This window comes from Balaenoptera borealis (genome assembly GCF_965194805.1).
Source record: "Balaenoptera borealis genome assembly, chromosome: 11".
NCBI classification, from domain to species: Eukaryota; Metazoa; Chordata; class Mammalia; order Artiodactyla; family Balaenopteridae; genus Balaenoptera; species Balaenoptera borealis.
This window is the reverse complement of record NC_138868.1, coordinates 9,263,139-9,285,892: the sequence shown is the minus strand read 5'-3', so window position 1 is coordinate 9,285,892 and position 22,754 is coordinate 9,263,139. Positions and strand designations below refer to the sequence as shown.

Here is a 22,754-nt window from a genome sequence, read left to right as displayed (position 1 = left end):
GGGGCCCTGAGAGAACTGATTTCTGTCTGATGGAGAAGCCAGGACTCCAGGGTTTTGACCTGGTAAGGATCAAATGCAAGAAACTGACATGGGACGTGAAGGAAAACAGAAGCCCTTCCAGGTTGAGAGTTTTTATTCTGGAGGTGGGAGGGGGGGGGTCAGCATGCTCAGGTGGGGAGGGTCCAGCCCAGCTCCTCCAGCCCCCCAGTGCATGCCCAGCCCCAATAAGTTACGCAGTCACTCAGCCGCCCTCCCTCCCGAGACTCTCTGTTTTCTGCTCCGCCCCAGACAGGGCCGATCTGGCTCAACACAAGGGCCGCTTGTCCCTAGCCTGTGGGCAGTGCCACAAGGCAGGCTGGGGGAGGGGAGAAGCAGCTGGGCCACGCCCTGGGGTTGAAGGGGCAGAAGGGCCGCCCCTGGCTCTGAGGGGTCAGGACTTGGAGAACCACATCCTGGGCAGGCCAGGGATCCAGTCCCACAGATCTGTGTCTGATGAGGTGGTGGGCAGGGTAGGGCCGCCATCACACCTCGACAGCTGGGTCTGAGCCTCGGCCCTGCCGCTGTAGCTGCTCCTCCTGCTTCATCTTGGGCTTCTCTGTCCGCGTATGCCACACCAGAACCTGTCCCGAGAGGTTTCAGTTAGAGCCGGGCCCAGCCACAGCCAAGCCTCTGGGGCACTCGGTGTAGAACGGGTTCTCCAACCCCCTCGACACACACCGGGTTGGCTGCCCAAGTATGAAGGGCGGGTGGGGGGAGGCTTTAGTGCCTCTAAAATGGGGCTTAATCCCTTACCCTCTCTGTGTCACATGGGTGCCAGGAGACAGAGTGGCAGGAAGACCACTTTCCTTCCCTGCCTCCCAGCTTCCCCTTCAGGAGAGCAAGCAAGGTTGAATCTGAGCCCTGGAGGGTCTCTCCTGGTTCAAACACCCATCCTTGATCCTACTCCCCAGGGCCTCATTCCACTTCTCCCATCACCCGTCCATCCCACAGTCAGATTTCTGTGCCCACCTCCATCCCCTTACCCGAGTGCAGTTGGCAGCCCGCGGCTCCAGGTCCTTGGGATCTACGAGGTGGCTCAGGAGACTGCTCTCCAGGTGGCCCCGAGGAGCAGTGGCATCAAACCGGGCGTTGGGTTTAGCCAACAGCAAGGGCAGGGAGACAGCAAATCCCGCCATATCCACTGGGAAGGGCCTATTGGGCTCCCATGCCGTGTGGAAGCCCACAACCCGGCCATCCTGTACGCGAGGGCCCTCGAATCGCAGGCCGCCCACCAGCCCCACTGGCCACACTGAGACTCCACGGGTCCAGCGCATCTAACAGAAGTCAGGAAAGAAGAAACAGACAGGAGGTGGCCCAGAGGAACGGGAGCAGCAGGAAGGACCACTTGAGTCACTCTGCCCCACCGCTCCCCACTCCTCACCTAGGGAAATAGATGACGCGGGCCCCACTGGCCTGTCTCCCCAGCCCCGTGTCAGTGCTCACCTCCTCGAAGAGCTCCCGGCTGTAGGTGTTGTCATCGTCAGCAAAGTACACAACTCCCCGGGTGCCTGGTGGGGGTGGATCCTTCTCTCCCGCCACAGCACCCCCTCTGCTCCGGAGCCAGTCCAGGGCCCTGTTCCGTTGCTCTACACCTCGGGGCCGAACCCAGCCTGGCTCGCCCTCCCGGAGTCGCTGGGCCTTGGGGGTGAGGACCGCCAGGTGTGTGAAGAGGAGGCCAGAGGCAGCCAGCAGCCCCGAGACCAATGGGGTGGGGCCCTCAGCATCCTCTACCAGCAGCCAGTGCAGCCGGGGCACCAGGCTTAGGGTCTGGGACAGCCGCACCAGCTCCGCCTTCTGCACCAGCCTGCAGGGGGAAAGATGCAGGAGGGAAAGGGGTAGGCACCATTTGCCCACTCCAGAGGGTACATATGGCTTCTCCTGGGCCACTCCTAGCACCCCCACACACACCCCCCACCCCGTGACCTTTCCCCGACCAGCACCCAAACTCCCTGTTCTTTTGTCTTGTTTTGTTTTTTGACCGAGCCACTCAGCTTGCAGGATCTTAGTTCCCTGACCAGGGATGGAACCCATGCCCACTGTAGTAGAAGCGCTGAGTCCTAACCACTGGACCGCCAGGGGATTGACTCACCTGCCCTGTTCTTAATGTCCATGTCTGTCACTCACCTCAACCCCAGGGATCTGACTATAAATTAAGGGCACAGGCTTTGAAATCAGATCTGGGTTTGAATGCCAGTTTTGTAACTTATTAGGTGAGACATCTGGGGAAATGGCTCCATCTCCCCAAGCCTCAGTTTTCTTGGCTTTAAAATAACAGTACTTTACAACAATGTTGTTTTAAAGATTAAATAAGATCATGACTTTTTAGAATACCAGTAGGACCATGTTCTTTGCCGCCTATGCTTGGATTTCCAGGTAGAAGAGTTTAGAGGAGCCCTTTGGCTCATTCCTCTTCAGGGGACGAAGATTTATCCAAGTTTAGACAAGAAACAGGGAAGGTAGGGGCCCAGTCTCTTGCAGGCTTCTTTACCCTTCAGATGGGCCTGCCCACCCCAGGCTGATGGTGTGTGTAGGGAGGTGGAGAGGGTCTAGAGATGCCCTGGCGTAGGTGGGTCAGCCATCTGATTCCAGGCAGATGTCAGCAAGCCCTTTTGGCTACAGATTCAAAACCACATTCCCCAGTTGGTTTGTATCACTAATAACGCTATGTTTTATTAAAAAAAAAAAAAAAAAGGAACACACTTAGCACAGTGTGGGGCAGAGAGTAAACACACCGCAAATAATAGCTGGCGTAACTATTTCTAGACCCCCGTATGACTGTAGGGCCAAGTCCTTTTCTACTTCGATTTAGTCAAGGGGTTCCCAAACTTTCTCACCAAAGGCTCCCTAAGGAGAGAGAGTGAACTCACTGGCAAGTTCAGAATTTCTTTGCGACTTTATTGTTCTATCTTAAAATTTCTCAGGAATATTGTATTCTACTTCACAGCACATCCCTGTCTATTTTAATAGAAAAACATTTTCCCACAAATCTTTGAGTAATGATGTGGTTCATTTAGCCTGTCATTTGGCATGCCTTAGCTTGAGGAACATCCCCTGGCCCAGCGCCTCCCGAAACTCATCATCGACCCCAGCCTCTTGGTCCATGCAGATCTTGGGTGCATCACAGCCCATACCTGGCATAGGTGGGGGTAACAACATAGATAGTAGGCAGAGCCTCAGGTTCAGGGGGCTGGGCAGGGGCAGGGGGTGGGCGGCGGAGATCGGCTTGCAGCTGGGAAATCCTCAGATCCTTCTGCCGAAGCTGCTCTGCTGCTGCCCGCAGGGGAGAGAGGCAGTCACATGGCTGGCCTGGTCCCGGGAAGCAGGGATGGGGGCAGAGAACCACAGTACGTTCAGCATCCCAAAGGGCCATAACCTTCTGTTCAACTAGCCAGTGCCGGGCTCTCTTTACAACTTCTCTAAACAGCTTTTCTACGCCTTGGGTGGTGGGGAGCTCACTGCCTCAATTAGCAGTCCCTCTCTGACTTCAACAATTCCATCCATTACAGTTTTCATTTGGCTATTGAGCTGATTATCTGCCTCCATCCTTTCTACCTGCTGGTCCTAATTCTGCCTTCTGGAACCATAAAGAACAAGTTGATCTCCTAAAACAGGACAGTCTTTCAAATACCTGAGGATCATGCAGTGGCCCAGTCTCTAAATCCCTGCATAAGAGGCAGGGTTCAATCTGTTCCGCTGGCTGTGTGACCAAAGACTCATTAAATTCATTGATTCCATCATTGGATAAATATTTATTGAATGCTCCTCCTGGGAGGCACTGCCTTAGGTGCCCGGGATGCAGCAGGAAACCAAACAGACATGGTCCCTGCCCTCATGGAGGTTTCAGTTTAGTGGAGGAGCTGGACACTAAGCAAAGAAACAAATTAATAAAATTATTAGAAACCGTGGTAAGGGCCATGAAGGAAACAAATAGGATAGAGACTTAAAGAGAATCCAGATTAAGAGAGTTACTTTAGCTAAGGTGGTCAAGGAAGGCCTGTGAGGTGGTGACATGTGAGCTGAAACCTGAAGGATGAGAAAGAGGCAGCTGGGAAAGAGCTGGGAGAACAGCACCACAGGCAGCGGGGACAGGTTAAGTGCTTGGAAGCAATGAGCGTGGGGTTTTCAAGAAACTGTCATGAAGCCAGTGTGGCCGGAGCAGAGCGAGCGAGAGGGTTAGGAAATGGGGTTAGAGAGGCAGACCGAGGCAGGATCCTGCGGGGCCTTGCAGGCTCTGGGAAGGAGTCTGATTTCACCCGAGGTGCGGCGGGCAGCCGCGGTGCGTTCTAGAGAGGGGACTGCGCCCGGCGGCCGCAGAGGGCTGTCGGAGGGCCGAGCCGGATGAATGCGGTCTGCGCGGGGGTTCATCCCCAGGGCGGGATGCTCGGCGGCGGGTGCCCTCGGGCCGACCCGCCGCACCCCCGCCCCGCCCCGCTCACCGAGCTGCACCAGCGCGTAGAGGAGGCCGGCGATCGACACCAGGAAGTAGGCGAGGAACACGTTCTTCAGCTTCAGCTTCATGGCCGCGCCACCGCCAGCGCCTGGACAGGCGGGGGCCGGCAGGCACGAAGGTCCCCGCCCCCAGCCCGCAAGCCCCGCCCCTGCAGCGGCCCCGCCCCTTGTCCCGCCCTCCTCACCCTCCTCTCGCCCGGCTCCCAGGAGCTGGAGCTGGCAGCAAACGTCGCCGCCCACTTCCGGTCAGTCTGCACACTCCCTCCCTCCGGGTTAATTTCCGCTCCCACCACCTAGTTCTGGGAACCACGGGAGTGGGTGACGTCATATCCGGCGTATCAAGCGCACGTGGCCGGCGGTCAGAAGCCAGGTAGGGTACTTGGGAGTGGCTTTGAGACCCTCCCCTTGATCTCTAGTCCCTCTGCGCAGATTTTCTCCTGATATTCATTCATCCATCAGTCACTGCAGGTAGTAACAGTAGTTCAATACACACTTGTTACATGAATGAGTGAAATCTAGGGCCTATCATGTGCCAAGCCTGTGCCCTGGGTGTCTCATACAATCCTCACTATAATCCTTTGATTATAATTTTAATACAATTTAGGATAGTACCACTCTAAAAATTGATGTTGCAGAATTTTGATATTTAACAAGATACTCCTGGCAAAAATGCAAAAAATACATAGTAATCTAATAAATTAAACCAAAAAATAGTAAAGGGGTATTTTTGATATTTCATTAATTAATCAACCTCTTATATTCTAATATTTCTTGGAATTTCTTTTTTTTTTTGGAATTTCTAGTATGACTTGGAATCAGGTCCCTTTCTGGGATGAAGAGTTTATATCCACAGTGTTTCTCCAGCACATCTGGCAGTAGTTCAGGAGCAAACTGCTATTCTTCAGGGTTGTCACAGTATCTTGGTCGACTTTTGTGTAAGAGATAGGTATTGTCCCCATTTTACAGATAAGTAAGTAAAACTGCGCCAAATCATGTAATTCCTTCCCATTGTACAATTTTCTATGTCCCTTCTAGATACCTGACTCCAGGATCTGTACTGTCTCCTCTGACCCACACTGAAACAGGTGACAGTAGGGGTGGGGGTAAAATGCCAAGGCAATGAGCTATCTCCCAGGGAATTAACTGGAAATTTCTTTTTTTAATAAATTTATTTATTTGTTTATTTTTGGCTGCATTGGGTCTTCGTTGCTGCCCGTAGGCCTTCTCTAGTTGCAGCCAGCGGGGGCTACTCTTCACTGCGGCGCGTGGGCTTCTCATTGCAGTGGCTTCTCTCGTTGTGGAGCATGGGCTCTAGGCACGCGGGCTTCAGTAGTTGTGGCACGTGGGCTCAGTAGTTGTGGCTCGCGGGTTCTAGAGTGCAGGCTCAGTAGTTGTGGCTCACGGGCTTAGTTGCTCCGCGGCATGTGGGATCTTCCCGGACCAGGGCTCGAACCGGTGTCCCCTGCACTGGCAGGCGGATTCTTAACCACTGCACCACCCAGGAAGCCCCTGGAAATATTTCTTGAGCTGAGGAATTCCATGAACACATCCCCTAACTCCTCACAGGCATAAACCATCCTGAGCAGTAATTTTTCCAAACAGACAAACCTAGTTTCTTGTTAAAATAATCTCTAAGACTTGTGGTCAGTCAACAAAATGGAGGAAACTATTTCCTGTCACTAACACAATGGGAAATTTTTTTAAATGCTGCTAGCTAAAGAGAAGCAGTCTTTAGTATGAGAACATCTGACATATAGCTATTTCTATTCAAGAGGGACCCCATTAGCTCTGGTCACCACTATTAACTAGGCCTACTAAAATCTGATGACCTTGCTGGGCTCCTCTATGAAAATACTGGCATCAGGGACTTCCCTGTGGCGCAGTGGTTAAGAATCCGCCTGCCAACGCAGGGGACATGGGTTCCAGCCCTGGTCCGGGAAGATCCCACATGCCGCGGAGCAACTAAGCCCGTGTGCAACTACTGAGCCTGCGCTCTAGAGCCTGAGAGCCAGAACTACAGAGCCCACGTGCCGCAACTACTGAAGTCCATGCACCTAGAGCCCATGCTCCGCAACAAAGAGAAGCCACCGCAATGAGAAGCCCGCGCACCGCAACGAAGGGTAGGTAGCCCCCGCTCGCCGCAACTAGAGAAAGCCCGCGTGCAGCAACGAGGACCCAATGCAGCCAAAAATTAATTAATTAATTTAAAAAAAATATTGGCATCAAGCAAGCTGAAGGAGGCTTGCACTCACTCATTTTGCTCAACCAATGAGGCTTAATGCTGAAGCTAAATGAAAATGTCAGGTCCTCGGGCTTTTAGGGGTCTGTGGTTCAGGCCAGAACTGGAATCCAGACGCCAACAGTTATTTATGGTTTCTCTCTTTATTGTTTCTCCTTTTATCAAAACCTGTCACAGCTGGGGGCCAAAAGGAAGTAAAAAAAATTCCCACAAACATTCCCCATCGTCCCCAGTTAGTCCTCCCCCACCCCCCACCCAGGGCCCTGGGCCAACCCTGAGCGCACATGGTCATCTCCCCCACCCTCAGCCTTCCCCCAGCAATAAATACAGGTGACCATGATTCGATGAAACCACAACTGATTTCTCCATCTGGAAATGCCCCTCAAGGGGACAAAATTTTAGGAGGCAAAAGAAGTCTCGCTCATCCCCTCTTAAGGAGTGGAAACTTCTTTCCCCCAAGGGACAGGGGAGGTAGAACTGCCCCTGTCAGAACCGCAGCTGCTCTAGAGAGAAGCAGGGAGAGGAAAGGCTGGGATGCCAGGGAAGAGGATGTTTTCCAGCAACCTCACTCCTTTGATCCATTCATCCCTTCTCAGGGTAAGGGGTGGACCCAGTGCATCAATGGGGCATAAAAAGGGGAGGCCTGATAGAGAAGAGCCAGGAGGAAGAAATAAAAGGAGGGAGAACAGTTTGGTGGGGAGGGAAGGGGAAGGAGAAAAGGAGCCCTAAAGCTCACTGCCCTCATCTTCTTCTAAGAAATGGCATCAACACACAAGAGACATGAATGGAGAGGGTATGGAGGAGATTCAGGGCCCCCAGAAGAAAGAAAAGAGAAGGGAAAGCAAGGGCCCTGTGGTCCCCTGGTCTTCACAGGTGAATGTGCTCCAGTCAGAGCAACAGAATATTTGGGGATGAAGGGAGATTTGGTGTCAATGGGGTGGGAGAGGTCAGGAGATCACAAAATGAATTCAGAGCCCAGGGAAAGCCCTCTCATCCTGCCCAGATGTTGGCAGAATGTGGATCTTGAGATAAGAAAGGTGAAGTCTGGGGAAGGTCAAGCTCCAGGGCAGAAGGAAGAGTAACTATCATGACCATCACACCCCACCCCAACATCCCTTGGGTTATCGCAGGTGAATACTCCAGTCGGATACCACACTGACGCCAGGCTTGCGCAGGATCAACACAGAGGTCTCAGGGTCATGCTGGAAGGACAGGCGGCTTTCAGGAGATCCTGGTGGAGGAAAGAGAAAGAGTGCCAGAGTCAATAGCAACTACTTTCCTATACGCAGGGGGTCCCCAACCCTGCCCCTGCTTCTCCTCTTTCCCCACCTGGGGGCCAGATCACTCACCTTTTGTCTGGAGTACCACGGTTGCTGGCTTTCCAGCCCCTATTATCACCACCCGCTCAATCCAAATTGGTGTCTCAAAGTGGCCTTTGGGGTCGGCTGAGCTGGAGGAAGCAAAAATGGATACCCGTCAGGAAAATAACTGTCAGAGCAGAAAGGAGGAGAGCAGAGCAAGGCCATGATGTAAGAGCACAGTGAGCTGTAAGCATCCCAGAGGCTGCCAGGGAAGAAAGGGTACCTCCTCACCTGGAGACAAGGGTGTTGCCAGAGAATGAGAATCGACGCAGCAGGAACTCATGGCGAGTCTGATAGTTGAACGTGTGCCCATCATCTAGAAAGAGCTCTCCTTGGGCCGTACCCTGAGCAGGAAGTGGGATAGGCGAGAGCCTGAGCCCAAGAGGGAGTGAGGGGCACATCCCCAGGGGACTGAATCCTAGGAAGGTAGGCAGATGGTTGAGGAGGCTCCCTGCCTATGCGCTCACCTGGAGGCTGAGTGCAACGTAGAGAGTGATGGGGTCATCCTTCATGCAGTCCGAAGAACGCCGCACTCGCATCCATCGGGGCACAATTGTCCCTCCACGCTGGAACACAGGGATCTAGGGCAAGAGCAGCGCTGGGATGAAGTAGCCCTGTTGTTCAACCCTGGGCCCTGCAATATCTTTTGCTCGTGCATATCTGTGTCCCCTTAGGAACTGGACTCCAAAGTATACACTCTCTCCCCTTCTGGAAACCTACAGGGAGATGGAGCTGGCAGCTGGGCCAGGCATACTCACACTGCTTAGAGTTACAGGCAGATACAGGGTCTGGGGACCATGATGCTTCTGGTAGCTATGAACGTCATACCACACCTGTGGGTGCAGAGGATATACTCGGTCACTCGCTGCACAGAGGACCCCCACTCTTTTTACCCTCTCTGACCTCCACCACCTTTCCCCACCACACCCTTCCTTAACTCACCTCCCCTTGGCCAGGCAGATAGACCTGCACGCCATGAGCCTCAGAGTCTGATACAGGGTGAACCAGCAATGCATCCCCTAAGACACAGCAGAATCAACTCTGAATTGGGGAGATCAGTTCCCAAAGAGGGAGCCCTAGAGCACCCACCCCCTTGCACCCCTGGCCTCGTTCACTCCTCCCTCCCTGCACATCCACAGACGTATCTCTCACAGTGCTTGCTTCTTCTCAGCCCTATCCCAACCCACCACTAACTGTCCCCCTTGTTTCTCACCAAGCAGGAACTGATCATCTATACTGAAGGTGGTCACATCCTGAGGATAATGCACCCACAAGGGCCTAGGAAGGAAGCAGGACAAGAAAGGAAGACACTTGCTGTTTGGCAGAAGTCAAAGATGCTACCCCAGGAACTGGCAAGAAGACCAGCACAGGGGAAAGACCCGCGAGCTGGCAGCCAGACAGCCCAGCAGGCTTAAGGACTCAGCTCTGCACTCTGACCTTGGTCTAGACATTTAACTTCCCAACCCGTCTCCCTGCCTCTTCCCACCTTGCTCCCTCTGGAAACTGCTCTGCATAGCTACCTCCCAGCGGCCACTGCATTATCCTGGCCTGAAAAGCCCTCCAGTTCAGGTTGAATTTTCCACTCCACCTCATCTACCTCTCCCTCTGGTTCTTTACCCCTGAGACACACTGGTTTGTTCCTACTCCTGGAACACAACAAACTCATTTCCATTTCATAATTTTTGCACTTGCAATCTCCCCTGCTTGGAACATTCTTCCTCTGCATCACAAAAGTCTGTCTTACTCATCAGTCAGGGCTCAACTTTACGTGGCCTGTTTGTGGAACTTAACTCCGTTACCCTGTTCTGTTTTTTTCAAAAAGTCTGTCAGTTTTGGCAGTTTTCCTATTTCCATATTTGTATACATGTCTCTCTGTCTTCCTCCGAAGAATGTAAGTTCCACAAGGGGAGGACACTTGTCTGACTTGTTTCTGGCTCTGGGGATAGTGATGAGTAATGCCTGGCACGTCATAAGCACTCAGTAACGTTTACTGCTCTTCATCTCCCCACTGGTCTCTTCTTACTCTTGACCTTGCAGTCAGATTTCCCTCCTTTACAAGGCCCTGGCGAATGAGGCAAGAGGCCCGGAGATGGAGCCCCGTCTCCCAGCCATCTCAGTCCACTCTACACAGACCCAACTGAATGCCTCACCTCATGATAGGAATCCCTTCACGATGGGCCTGATAGAAGAGGGTGTACCAGAAGGGCAGTAAGGAGTATCGCTGACCCAAGGCATCTCGGATTATGTCATGGTACTGAGACGGTAACAACCACGGCTCTCGCCGACCAGTGTCCAAGTGGGCATGTGCCCGGAAGAATGGCTGGTAGGCACCCATCTGGTACCAGCGCACAAGCAGCTCTGGCTCTGGATTTTTGAAGAAGCCGCCCACATCCGCTAGAGAGGGGAGGGAGGAAACCGGTTGGAAAAGAGGGTGAAGGAGGGCTGCTGCCTAAGGAGCCCCCCAAGGCCCCATCGTGGACTGTCAGTTCTCTGCTCAGGCCTAGGTTTTATGCCCTCTACCTTGCCCCTCTCCCGCCAAAGCAAGGCTCCAAGTTCCTTGCCCTCTCACCTCCACAGAAGGAAAGTCCCACCAGCCCCAAGCTGAGACACATAGGAATAGAGATCTTCAAATGGTCCCATTCGGCAGCATTGTCGCCTGTCCACACGGCTCCTGAGGAAGAAAAGAGGGAGGGAGCTTGCAAACAGTGAAGGGGCTCAGCCTTTTACATAGCTGACCTCTCTAACCTGCCACATCTCCTCTGGGGCCCCCAGAGTCCTGCTGAAGATGGCAGAGTTCACAAGAGCACTTCAACAGGGACTGGCCCTCCCACTCCCTGCCTCGCTTTTAGTGAACAGCTGGAAGGAAGCACGTAACTCTCAGAGGATGGACAGACTTCTCCAAGAACCAGGCCCAGGTCCCTCTGCCACGGCTTTATTCTCCAAATCTTACCAAAGCGCTGGGAGCCAGCAAAGAAAGCCCTGCTCAGGACAAAGGGGCGTTCTATGCCCCCGGAGCGCAGCACCAGCCCATCAGCAGTCGCCATGTGCTGCGTGGGAACAGGAAAGAAGGGTAGTGAGGAGCAAAAGCCAGCTGTCATCGGTGCAAGTTCTCGGCCCTTGGTCTCTCCTCTCTCAGTCCCTTACCACGTAGAGGCCATAGATGTTATGCACGTCTCGGTGCTCCCAGCCCCCATAATGCTGGGCATCCTTGAGCATGGTGACCTCAGGACCATTGAACACGGATGGTTCATTCATGTCATTCCAGACATAGAGGCTGGGAGATGAGCCCTGAGAACACAAGGCAGAAAATGGGGACAGACGACAGAGGGGAGGAAGAAGACAGTGTCAGAGCAGAGAGCTCCTAGGAATCCAGAAAGATGCATTTCTCAGGGCCCTCCCAGGGTCATCAAGGCCACCTGACATCTTATGAGCAACCAACCATAGCAGGGCTAGCAGGCAGAGAATGACTGATTCCAAGAGGTAGAGTGGGAAAGACAGAGGCAGGTCGGGAGGGGCTGCCATACCTCATAATTGTCAAAGCGAAACATGTTAGCCCACCAGGCCCTCATCTTGGGATTGGTGAAATCAGGGTAACCAGCTGCGCCTAGACGAAATCAAGGATGGCTTTCAACCCCTGAGGGGCAAAACAGCCTCCACTCTAGCTCCCTGGTCTCCCAACAGCCTCCTTCAATTCCGGGCCCACCTACCTGGCCAGCACCAGCCTTCATAGTCAGAGCCATCCCGGGTTTTAACGTACAGACCCAGGTTCTGCAACTCTTCATGTACGCGGTAGCCAGAGTCCACCTTGATGTGGGGGTCCACGATGGCCACCAGCTGGGGGCACGGAACATGGGTGGTCAGAGTTCTCCAGGGATATCATGCCTGAGAAAACCAACCATGGCTGCGGCCTTCTTACCTTCCGCCTCTTGGAGGCCAAATGCTCAAGCATGGTGAGGGGCTGGGGGAAACGGCTGGGGTCCCAGGTGAAATACCGCTTGCCATCAGCATGCTCAATGTCCAGCCAGATGACATCGCAAGGCAGGTTGTGATCATCGAAGCCCTGATCGACTTCCAGAACGTCAGCCTCATCCCGATAGTTCCAGCGGCTCTGGTGGTAGCCGAGGGAGAAGAGCGGGGGCAATACCTGGGTCCCTGCAGGTTCAGTGAGGGATGGGGGTCACAATGGGGTCAGGCTCAACCTGGGGCCAATGGGGATGCCCAGAAATTGAGGGAGATGAAAGGGCACAGGGCTAGAGAACAGGCCGAGGCACAGGATTTCTGAAAACGCAGTCATCCCTCTCGAGAAGCCAAGGACCAGAAAGGGAGGCTGCAGGCTGACAGAGTAGGGACACCGCGTACCTGTGAGACTGGCGTACTGCCGGAAGACGTCAAAGACAGACGGCCCAAGTAGCAGGAAGACATCGATGATGCCACTCTCCGATATCCAGCGAACATCTGTCTGTGGGGTCTCCCCAGAGCCCTGCAGGTAGTCCAGCATCTTCCCAAACAGGGTCTGCAGAGGGGACCAGGGAGAGGTCTGACACCACCCTCTTGCTTCCCAACCCAAAGACAAAGTAGCAGTGTTCTCCTCAGAGTCCTCACGCAGCTGGCTCCTTGAGTCACTTCGGGCTGAGATTAAACGTCACCTCCTCAGTGAGGCTTTCCTGGGCCCCATCATAAGCAGCACTGCCCACCCCCATCACATGACCGCTGCATTTCTTTCTTAGAATTTACCACCACTGAACTCATCTTCCCTCTGTTACCTGTTTCATCTCTGCCTTCCTCCTTTCCTAACTCAGTGAGCAATATATCCCCAGCACCTAGAAAAGGGTCTAGCTCCTAACGCATACTCAATAACAAACGTATTAATAAATGCAGAAAAGGAAGTACCTTCCCCATGAGTCTGTGTCTTCTGGGAGTGTCCGGGGAACTCATATGCTGCTCACAAGGCCCAGGGCCTGTCTGTCACCCAGTCCCCAAACAGGTATCCAAATAGGCCACCCTACCAGCCTCTTCAAAGCAAATGCCCCTAACACACCCATTTGTCTCAAGGCCTGACGATTCCCTCCCTTATTGCTCCCCATGCCTGTGCTCTCACCTTGCCTGCAGTGTTGGAGGATATATCAACCCAGGTCTCCGCGGCGTTGAGCCAGAAGATGCCCAGGTCCCGATGAGGGCTGTGTGCTAGGAGCACAGGCACAGACCCATACAGGGCCATGCGGTTGTACAGCTCATACTGGAACACGTCCAAATTGTACAGGCGATATGGCTCCCCACCCCTGCAGGCAGACAGACAGACTGGCCCCGGGCCATGGCACGCACAGCCCCAGCCCCACAGACACAGATGAGGGATAAAAACTGGCCCCTCCGCCCTTTCTCAAAGCAGAATTTTCTGATGACCAAAGGTCCTCTGGCACAGGAAGTGAGCCACGCTTGTCTGCAGTGCCTAATCTGTATGCACATCTCCCACAGCCCTGACTCCTGACCCCTTCCCTCCCCCCATATCCTGATGTCACTGTAGGACTCACTCAGTGACTTTCAGCCTCAGGTTGTCTGCATGCTCGGGGATCCCATACACATGCTCCATGCCTGGCAGAGAGAAGTCCAAACTAACAGACGTGGGGCCTGGAAGAAAGGCAAAAGATGAGCTCCAGAGCTCCTGCTTGGCAAGGACTCCCTGTCCCCCTGCCCAAGGCTCTCCCAGCCGCTCACCATAGGGCTTGCTGTCAGTGTGAGTTTTAAATGTCTCTTCCCAGGCTCCTGGCTCATCTTGCTCTGCCTTCCCCTGGGTCTCGTCTGGCTGGAAGGAGAAAGCAGACCACTACTCAATCACACACCAGGTCCTCTCTCTTCCCTTGCCCATTTTCTAAATCCCATCCGTGATGGCAAGACTAAGCTCAAATTTCTTGTGGGCCTTTCCCCTCCAACCTCCCAGCCAGCCCTGTGCTCCAACCACCCACCCCCACCAACTTGCCTTGTCACCATCCCCAGGTGTTTCCTCGGGCTGGGCCCCATCGCCCTCAGCTGGGTCTTTTGATCCTTGCCTGGAAGGTAGGAGAGCTGTCTGCTCCAATCCAGAGGGGGCAGGGACGAGGGGCTAGTGGAAGGAGGGGTGAGGGAATAGAGAGCCAAGGGTCCAAAGGAACGAAGGCATTGGAGGAAGGGACTGAATGTTAAAGCTTGGAAAGGGACCCCCAGTGAGCAGATAAGTGTCCAAAGGACAGGGAGAGAAATGAGAAAGGGAAATGAGAAGTAAATGCCACTAAGAGGTGCCTTCCAAACACAGGCCCAAACCACCAGCCTCTGCCAGCATTCCAGAAGAGACAGGCAGACAGGTTCAAGGGCCTGGGTTCGGAATGCCAGTCCTAGCCCTGCTGCCTCTACCAAGAGACTCTGGCCCCAACTTCCGTCACTGGGCCTCAGCCTCTTGGCGTGACACAGGGTTTTGCAAAGGCAAGTGAGTCATAACCATGGTCAAGCCTCTATACGGGGACTCAAACAAGAGGTTCTGCCAAAGGATGCTTTCAAGGGCAGCTGGCAAGCAGCTCTGCCCAGAGCCTCAGTGCACGCCAGCTGAGAGCCAGGAACCCCAGCAACAGGCAGCATCTCTCCACCCCTTGGCAAAGCAAGAAGCTCCCTACATTCCTCAAGGACATCCAACATTTCATCTTCCTTCTCCCAGGGGGCTCCTAGCCAGGGGAATGGGGAACAAGAACCAGAGACCATATAGCTGGGGAAAAAGAGGTGAGTGAAGGACAAGGTATGGAAGGGTCTGGGGCACCTTCCCTGGGGGCCAGTGTGAAGGGCGGGTAAGGGCAGAGGAACAGATACAGTACCAGTGGTCATGGATTTACCTAGAGAAAAGGTTCTTGATCTTATCCCAAATGCTACCGAGCGTGAGACTAACTTTATCCGAGAAACTGGGGCAGGAGGAGATGGGTAGGGAAGGGGAAAAGGAGGCACAAAACCAACACAAAAACAGAAACATAAAAGTGAGTTTCAGTCGACAAACTTCAAGAGATGGGGTGGGGGAAGAAATTAAAAACAAAAAACAAAACAAAACAAAACAAAAAAAAGGAAGAAAATAAATCTGGGAAATGTGATGGTGTGAGAGGGGGAAGAGGGAAAAGGCAGACCCAGGCAGGCCTCTCAGGGAGGAGGTGCCCAGGGTACAGCTCACGGACAAAAGTGACTGCCTCCTGGTCTGTACAGGAAGTGGAGAAAACTTCAACCCAGGTCTGCTTGCTACCCTCCCTGATGGTCAGCTTCTCCCAGCCCCCAGCCCCGACCTGGCTCTACTACCATCCTGTCTCCTCCCAGGGACCCAGTCCCAGACCCTACAACACCCCTAGGTTCCTTCACACTAGGTCCCCTTCACTCCCGAGCCCTGTACTCACGAGACCCTGGGAGCCCTCTGGTGCTCAAAATGTAAGAGTCCTCGGGCGTTGACACTGAGCAGAAGGCTGCGGCCCTCCAGGAGGTCGAGGCGGAACGGCCGTGCCGTCAAGATGATTTTATAGGGTCCCTCAGCCATGGCTAGCTCCACGCTGTTGTCATCCCGGCCAGAGACAGAAAGCCTGGGAAAGAGATCAAAAGGGATATAAGGAAGTGCAAAGTGCCAGGAGTAGTCATGACACTTAGAAGACGGGGGACCTGTTAAGAGCTACACAGGCAGTGTGGGAACAGTACAGGGACAGATAAGTTGACCAAAGGAATCAAATAAAGAGCCTGGAAACAGACCCAAGCATCTTAGAATGTTGAAATGTAACAGATGGCATGGCAGTTCAGTGAGGTCAGGAGGACTATTCAATAACAGAGTGGAAAAACACATTTTCTGTATAGAAAAGAAATGGTATCACATTCTTACCTCATACCAGATACAAATATCAACTCCAGACAGATTATGACTTAAAATTTTAAAGTAAAACCTTTAGAAGAAAATATAAAAAAATATTTTTCTGACTCTGAGGTAGAGAAGGATTATTTAAACACAACTTAGAAAACACTAACACCAAAAGGTAAGAGACTTATCTACCTGACAACATAAAATTCAGAATTTCTATTTATCGAAAGATAAACCTTAAGGGTATTCAAAAACAAGAAAAGTCTGAGAAATTGTCCCAGTCTAGAGAAGCCTCAGGAGACATGACAACTAAATATAAAACAGTATCCTGGATGGGATCGTGAAGCAGAAGAAGGACATTAGGTAAAAACTAAGGAAATCTGGTACCTCCCTGGTGGCGTAGTGGTTAAGAATCCGCCTGCCAATGCAGGGAACTCGGATTCAATCCCTGGTCCGGGAAGATCCCACGTGCTGCGGGGCAACTAAGTCCGTGCGCCACAACTACTGAAGCCCACGCGCCTAAAGCCCATGCTCCGCAACAAGAGGAGCCACTGCAATGAGAAGCCCGTGCCCCGCAACTAGAGAAAGGCCGCACGCAGCAACGAAGACCCAATGCAGCCATAAGTAAATAAATAAATAACAAAAAAACTAAGGAAATCTGAATAAAATATGGACTTTAAGCTACAAGGATATATCATACAACGCAAGGAATGTAGCCAATATTTTATAATAGCTATTAACGGAGTACGACCTTTAAAAATTGTAAATCACTATGTTGTACACCCATAACTTACGTAATATTGTACATCAACTACACTTCAATTAAAAAAAAAATGAAATGGTGGCGCAGTGGTTAAGAATCCGCCTACCAACGCAGGGGACACGGGTTTGATCCCCGGTCCGGGAAGATCCCACATGCCTTGGAGCAGCTAAGCTCGTGCGCCACAACTATTGAGCCAGAGCACCACAACTACTGAAGCCCACGCACCTAGAGCCCATGCTCCGCAACAAGAGGAGCCACCGCAATGAGAAGCCCACGCACCGCAATGAAGAGCAGCCGCCGCTCGCCGCAACTAGAGAAAGCCCGCACGCAGCCAAGAAGACCAATGCAGCCAAAATAAATAAATACATAAAATTTAAAAAAATGAAAACACTCTAAAAAAAAGGAATGAAAAAAAGAAGAAACATGAACTTTAGTTAATGATATCAATTCATTATGTATGACAAATATACCATAGTAATGTTAACAGAGGAAAACAAGAGTGCAGGGTATACAGGAACTCTCATAATATTCTTGAAACTTTCCTATAAATCTAAAACTATTCTAAAATTAAAAAATCTTTGGGACTTCCCTGGTGGCACAGTGGTTAAGAATCTGCCTGCCAATGCAGGGGACACAGGTTCGATCCTTGGTCTGGGAAGATCCCACATGCCGCGGAGCAACTAAGCCCTCGAGCCACAACTACTGAGCCTGCGCACCTAGAGCTTGTGCCCTGCAAAGAGAAGCCCGCGCACTGCAACGAAGAGTAGCCTGCACGCAGCAACGAAAGACCCAATGCAGCCAAAAATAAATAAGTAAATATTTTTTAAAAATAAAATTAAAAAATCTTTTTTTTCAAGGCACCTTTAGAAAAGTAAAACGATAAGCTACAATTTGGGAAAAGATAGCTGCAATACATGTAAGTAATAAAGAATTGGTATCAAGACTAATGAATTTCTACAAATCAGTGACGACAAACAACATAAAAGGAAAATGAGCACAGCAGTGAACTTCCATTTCACAGAACAGTAAACCAGAATGACAGATAAATATATGAAGATATGCTCAATATCAGTAATAAACTGGGAAAGACAAGCAAGCCAAGACCACCACATGGTATCATCCTACAGCCATTCCACTGACAAAAATTAAGTCCAATAGTACCAAGGGTTGGAGAAGATGCAGTTCAATAAGCCTCTTATATATTGCTGGTGGAAGTGTAAATTGGTAAGCCACTTCGGCTTTATCTTGGAAAGTTGATGATTTCCATATTCTACAACTCTGCAGTTCTTCTCTTAGCTATACACCAAAGAGAAACTCCTGCACAGGGAGACAGGAGACATGGACAAGAATGTTCACGCCAACACTGGAAACAACCCAAATGCCCATCAACACAGAAATGGAGAAGTAAATCGGGATATATTCATATAACATAATATTATATACAGCAGTAAAAATGAGTTTCTGAAGCTACATGCAACAAAGTTAAATCCAGTTAAGTGAAAAAAGGAAATCCCAGAAGACCACATTCACTAAGATACTTTCCCTATAAAACTCAAAAACAAAATCACATAATTTATTGCTTAGGGAAATGTACGGAAGTGTGTATATGTATATACGTTCCCACGATATAACTGTGAGAACAAAAAAACAAGGGAATAATAAACTTCAGAATAACAATCATCTCTGAAGGAGTCAGGGGTACAGGACAGTGAGATGTATATGTTTGGGTTAGGTGAAGGGTTTATCATGTTATTTTCTAAGTTAAATACTTAACAAAGAGCCATGCGTGAAATAATGATGACGATGTGTCATGACCCGAGTATGTAAATAATCCTATCCTGAATATCTGAGGAGAAATTGAGGAGGGAGGAAGGGAAGGAGGGAAAGAGGGAAGGAAGGGAGGAAGGGAGGGAGGAAGGAAGGAAGGAAGGAGAGAAAGAAAGAGAAAAGAGGGAAAAAAAGAAAGAGAAGAAAAAAACAGACGAGACAAGACGGGGGACAGGACAGGAAGGGAAGGGAGGAACCAACCACAGAGACACTGTATTCCTGGAAGGCGAGCTCCATGCCCTTGCTGACTCCCTCTTGTATCTCCAGCACCTAGGCCAGGCCTGGCACAGAAGAGGAAGCAGTATTTCTTTGCTGACTGAATGAAGATAAAGGGTGAAAGAGAAAACAAGTGAGGGAATTCCCTGGCAGTCCGGTGATTAAGACCCTGTGCTTTCACTGCCGAGGGCGCAGGTTCAATCCCTGGTTGGGGAACTAAGATCCTGCAAGCCAAGCAGCTCGGCCAATCAATCGATCAGTTGAGAAAACAAGTGAAACAGAGGAACAGATGAGGGAAGGCTGAGGAGAGCGGCCGGGTGCTAGTCAGCTATTATCCCAATGTGGAAGAGAAAGTCAGCTGCCAAATAAAGGTTCATTAGGAAGGAGAAAAGGGCCATGGAGATGGATATGTTTCTCAGGAAAAATTTACCCAGCTGTGGGGGGATCAGCCACCAACACGTCTGGCACACGGTATCGGGGCCGCCGGGGCTCTAGTTCATCAATTCTGATCCGAGTCATGTTCTTTCGAAGCCCCTGGAGCTCCAGCACAAGCAACACCTGTGGAGGCAGAGGTCTGGGTCTGGAGAAAGGAGAGGGCTATACCAGGAAATGCCCTCTGAACCCATTTCTCTCCCGAGGGGGTCTCCTCCTTCTAGCCCTTTGCCTAAGGGATCTGAAATCTGAATTCCTCACAAAGTAGAAGTCCCAAGGTTAGATGGCACAGGATGTTGGCTATAGGTTTCCCCTTCCCGAATTACCCCTTAGCCATTTCTCCACCCCCACCAGACTCCTCCTTTCCTCCCCTGACCTTAGTGACTTCGTTGATCAGATGGACAGTGAGGGCATCAGGACCAAGCTGCAGAGAGTCCAGCAAGGCTCGGTATGGAGAATGGCCTGGCCGTATGCTTCGTTGTCTCCTGCCAATGTGAAATGACTGAGAACGGGGGAGGGTTCCCCAAGGCCCCTAAGTCCTTCTATCAGCTGCAGTGCCCCAAGCTACCTCATTTGCCACAGACACCTCCCACATTACCCTACTTTCCGTTCTAGTCTCCCAGAAATATCATACTTGCAGAAGGAACTCTCTTCGCAGGTCTTAAAGTTGCTTCTATCCACAGCAAGGCTAATTCCCAGGCAGACCCCTAAACAAGCCAGTACCAAACCAGTCCAAGACCTAGGGGGGAAAAGGACAAAGAGGACACTATCAGCACAGGGTCAGAAAGGGCCCCACCTTCTGAGGTAAAGGCCTCTTCCCACCACAACCCTAACAGGGGAGAAAGATAGAGTCCCATTAAACAGAAAACAAGGCAGAGTGGACGCGGGGTTAAGTGTCAGGCCTGAGGAGTTGGCTCACGCACACCTTTCCTTCAAAAGGCAGAGGAAGTGGACAAAGGATCCTTGGCCTTCAGAGGCCTGGTATTGACTCAGGTTACATCAGCCTCTCAGAGGAAAGGAACAGCAACAGCCAGTCCCAGGGGAAGTGGTGGCACCGTATGTGTGCAACAGAGAAACAAAGTAAGCCATGCCTTTTCACTGGCGAGACACTGGGGGGACCTACAGTGAAGAAGTTCAAGATGCACCCTCAGCTAGCCTGCCGGTCACAGGTTCCTGGGGTCCTGACCTCCCTATAGCACTCGAGGCACCCTGCTCCTCTCATCTCCACTCCTGTATCTTTGACATAAGTCACCACTATCGCCACCTAAGCTTGAAAAGAATAACAACAGCTAACCTGTATTGAGTCCTAATCCCCCCACCCCACCCCATCTCGGGGGGCCTGGCTAACTGCCTTATACTAGTTTTCCACTCTCCCTGCAGTTTTCAGTAGTGTCTATGCCCAGGTCTCCCCCAAAGATTTCAATCTAATTGGCCTGAAATGGGACCTGGGAATCAGATTTTAAACTCCCCTGAACAATTCTAATAGGCAACCAGTGTTCAGAACCAATTCTTTATACACACTAATAACTCTTTTCCCTTTCTTTCACTGTTTTCTTGGTGAATGTAGGATGGGGATTTTTCCCAGATGGGAACACTGAGGCATAAAAGGTTCAATAATTCATCCAAGATTGAACAGCCAGTATGAGGTGACACTGCTGAACTCAGCTCTGCCTAACTCCAGGGCCCAGGTACTTCAGGATGTACAGCACATTGCACTAACCACCAGCAGGGCCTGCCTCACTGAGGACCATCACACCAAGGTTACCACAAACTTGTCACTTCCCCAACACGCTATCAAATGACAGACAAGGGACTAACAGGCTTATCTGAACAAGTTAGTTTGTTAAGGATATATTCATCCATTCTGAGTAAATGCTAAATAGGGATTCTCACACTTTAGCGTCTGTTAAGAGTTACGTGCAGTGCTTACTAAATGAAGATTCCCGGGTCCCAGGGAATCTGCAGTTTAAACATGCTCTCCCAGTGACTGATTAGGAGAACACTCTGAGAAAGTGTTCCAAATAAGGGAGAATAAACAAAAACACAGACTTCTCAGCATTAAAACTTTGCTACCTGCCAATAGGGTAACCAAAGAGTAGGGCCTACAAACACATTGTATCCAGCATATCCTCAGTATCTGCTTCAAAGCTAAAGGTAAAGAAGATCACTAGAAAGGAGATCACAGAACACAGTAAGCCCTCCAGTTCCAGAAGAATGTGCAAGGCAAGCCAGGCCACACAGAAAGATGAGGAAAACACCAGGCTTTGTGGTTTAATAGGCCAAGCAAGAACAAGTAGTAGCAAAACAAGCAGAAGAAATGCTACCAGAAAACTCAAAAGTAAGGCATGTGGCCCAGGTCCTGAGGAGTGACTGCAGCAGACACCCCGAGCAACTGACCCCGTGTCCACCAGCCCAAAGCAGCAGTAATCAAAAGTACAATGAGTTAAATACTCTCTGGAGTCCTACTTGCACAATCTATAAAATGGGTTTGGAGAGACGCCAATGGGGATAGGATTTCTGAAAGATTTTTCAGATGTGACCTGTTGGAAGGCCCTAAGAACTCAGGAATGCCTTGAACGCCCCTGGGCAAGAGGTGGTCACAAGCCAAGGTCAGGAATGAGTCGCAGGGAAAGGTGCACCCATTTATTGTTTCAGGTCACAGGCTTCTGGAGTCGGATTTACGATCCACGCTTTTTTCACCGCTGCCGGCAGTACGTGCCTCTCCCACCCCGATACATCCGTTAGGTCCTGGTAAACACTCTGTGGCGCTGACGACTGTTTCGAACCGTCTTTTCAGTAATATAAATGCAGAACAAACCACTGTTGTGTTTGAGCAACATCATCCAGGTCGACTGTGAACTTACGGGATCCTGCCCCAGCCGTGCCCAACGACCGTGGACACCAAACAAGCCAGGGCTGGTGTCCACGTGAAGACAAGGGCAGGGCAGGGTCCGGGGCTCTCGAGGGGAGGGCGAGAAGGGCAGTGGAAGCAAGACTGCCGGCCGCGGTGCTTCCAGCGCGGCTGAGGGGCCGCAGGGCGGCAGGCTGCATTCCCGGAGGCCAGGCCGCATCTCGTCCTCTGCCCCGATGGCCCCGCGCACTGCAGGAAAGAGGCGGCAGCGTTAACCGCCGCAAGCTGCCAGGGAGGGCGGCGGCTGAGAGCGGACAAGGCCAAGAAGAACGCAAGGCTGCGGCCTTCTAGAGCCACCGGGCCGGAGCGGAGAGCCCCAGAAACAAGGGCCCCCCCGACGCGGCGAGGAGGCTGGGGGCACCTGAGGCCGCCTCCAGAGAGACAAAGAGTCCTCACGAGGCTGGGGGTGGCGGAGTCTCAGGAGAACATACAGGAAGGAGAGATACGGGATTTGGGGGTCTGGGGGCGTCCCGGGCGCGCCCCCGGGATCCGGGCTCCTCACCGCCTCCTACGCGCCGCCACTGCCGCTACCGCCGCCATCTTGTGCCGGGTTTGCTCCCTGACCCGGAGCTTCCCCTCCCCCAGCGCGCGTTGAGCCACGTATCTTAGCGCCCGCCCCTTCCGGCTTCCTGATTGGCCGGGACACACTGAGGCCTGGCGTCTGTCCCATTGGC

At 51.8% G+C, this 22,754-nt stretch overlaps 2 protein-coding genes across 3 annotated transcripts; both read right to left on the bottom strand.

Annotated features, from left to right (window-relative positions):
- Positions 1 to 115: 115 nt before the first annotated feature.
- On the bottom strand, positions 116 to 4,609 carry B3GAT3 (beta-1,3-glucuronyltransferase 3). Its single transcript, XM_082344306.1, has 5 exons — positions 4,476 to 4,609; positions 3,171 to 3,345; positions 1,483 to 1,843; positions 1,023 to 1,313; positions 116 to 620 (listed from the first exon to the last, which is right to left on the bottom strand). Exons 1-5 carry the CDS (start codon positions 4,555 to 4,557, stop codon positions 522 to 524), a joined length of 1,008 nt encoding a protein of 335 aa, XP_082200432.1. The 5' UTR covers positions 4,558 to 4,609; the 3' UTR covers positions 116 to 521.
- On the bottom strand, positions 3,761 to 22,723 carry GANAB (glucosidase II alpha subunit). 2 transcript variants are annotated; one of them, XM_082344274.1, is made up of 26 exons: positions 22,583 to 22,723; positions 19,804 to 19,908; positions 19,546 to 19,654; positions 19,168 to 19,295; positions 15,486 to 15,665; positions 14,943 to 15,008; positions 14,059 to 14,132; positions 13,801 to 13,884; positions 13,617 to 13,713; positions 13,187 to 13,367; positions 12,448 to 12,601; positions 12,005 to 12,240; positions 11,796 to 11,922; positions 11,613 to 11,692; positions 11,233 to 11,376; positions 11,039 to 11,135; positions 10,658 to 10,759; positions 10,239 to 10,482; positions 9,302 to 9,366; positions 9,031 to 9,107; positions 8,847 to 8,921; positions 8,556 to 8,669; positions 8,320 to 8,432; positions 8,077 to 8,177; positions 4,476 to 7,958; positions 3,761 to 3,903 (listed from the first exon to the last, which is right to left on the bottom strand). In XM_082344274.1, exons 1-25 carry the CDS (start codon positions 22,618 to 22,620, stop codon positions 7,849 to 7,851), a joined length of 2,901 nt encoding a protein of 966 aa, XP_082200400.1. In that variant the 5' UTR covers positions 22,621 to 22,723; the 3' UTR covers positions 3,761 to 3,903; positions 4,476 to 7,848. The 2 variants fall into 2 exon arrangements, with proteins under 2 accessions (XP_082200400.1, XP_082200401.1); XM_082344275.1 differs by lacking the exon at positions 14,943 to 15,008.
- Between the last annotated feature and the right edge of the window lie 31 nt (positions 22,724 to 22,754).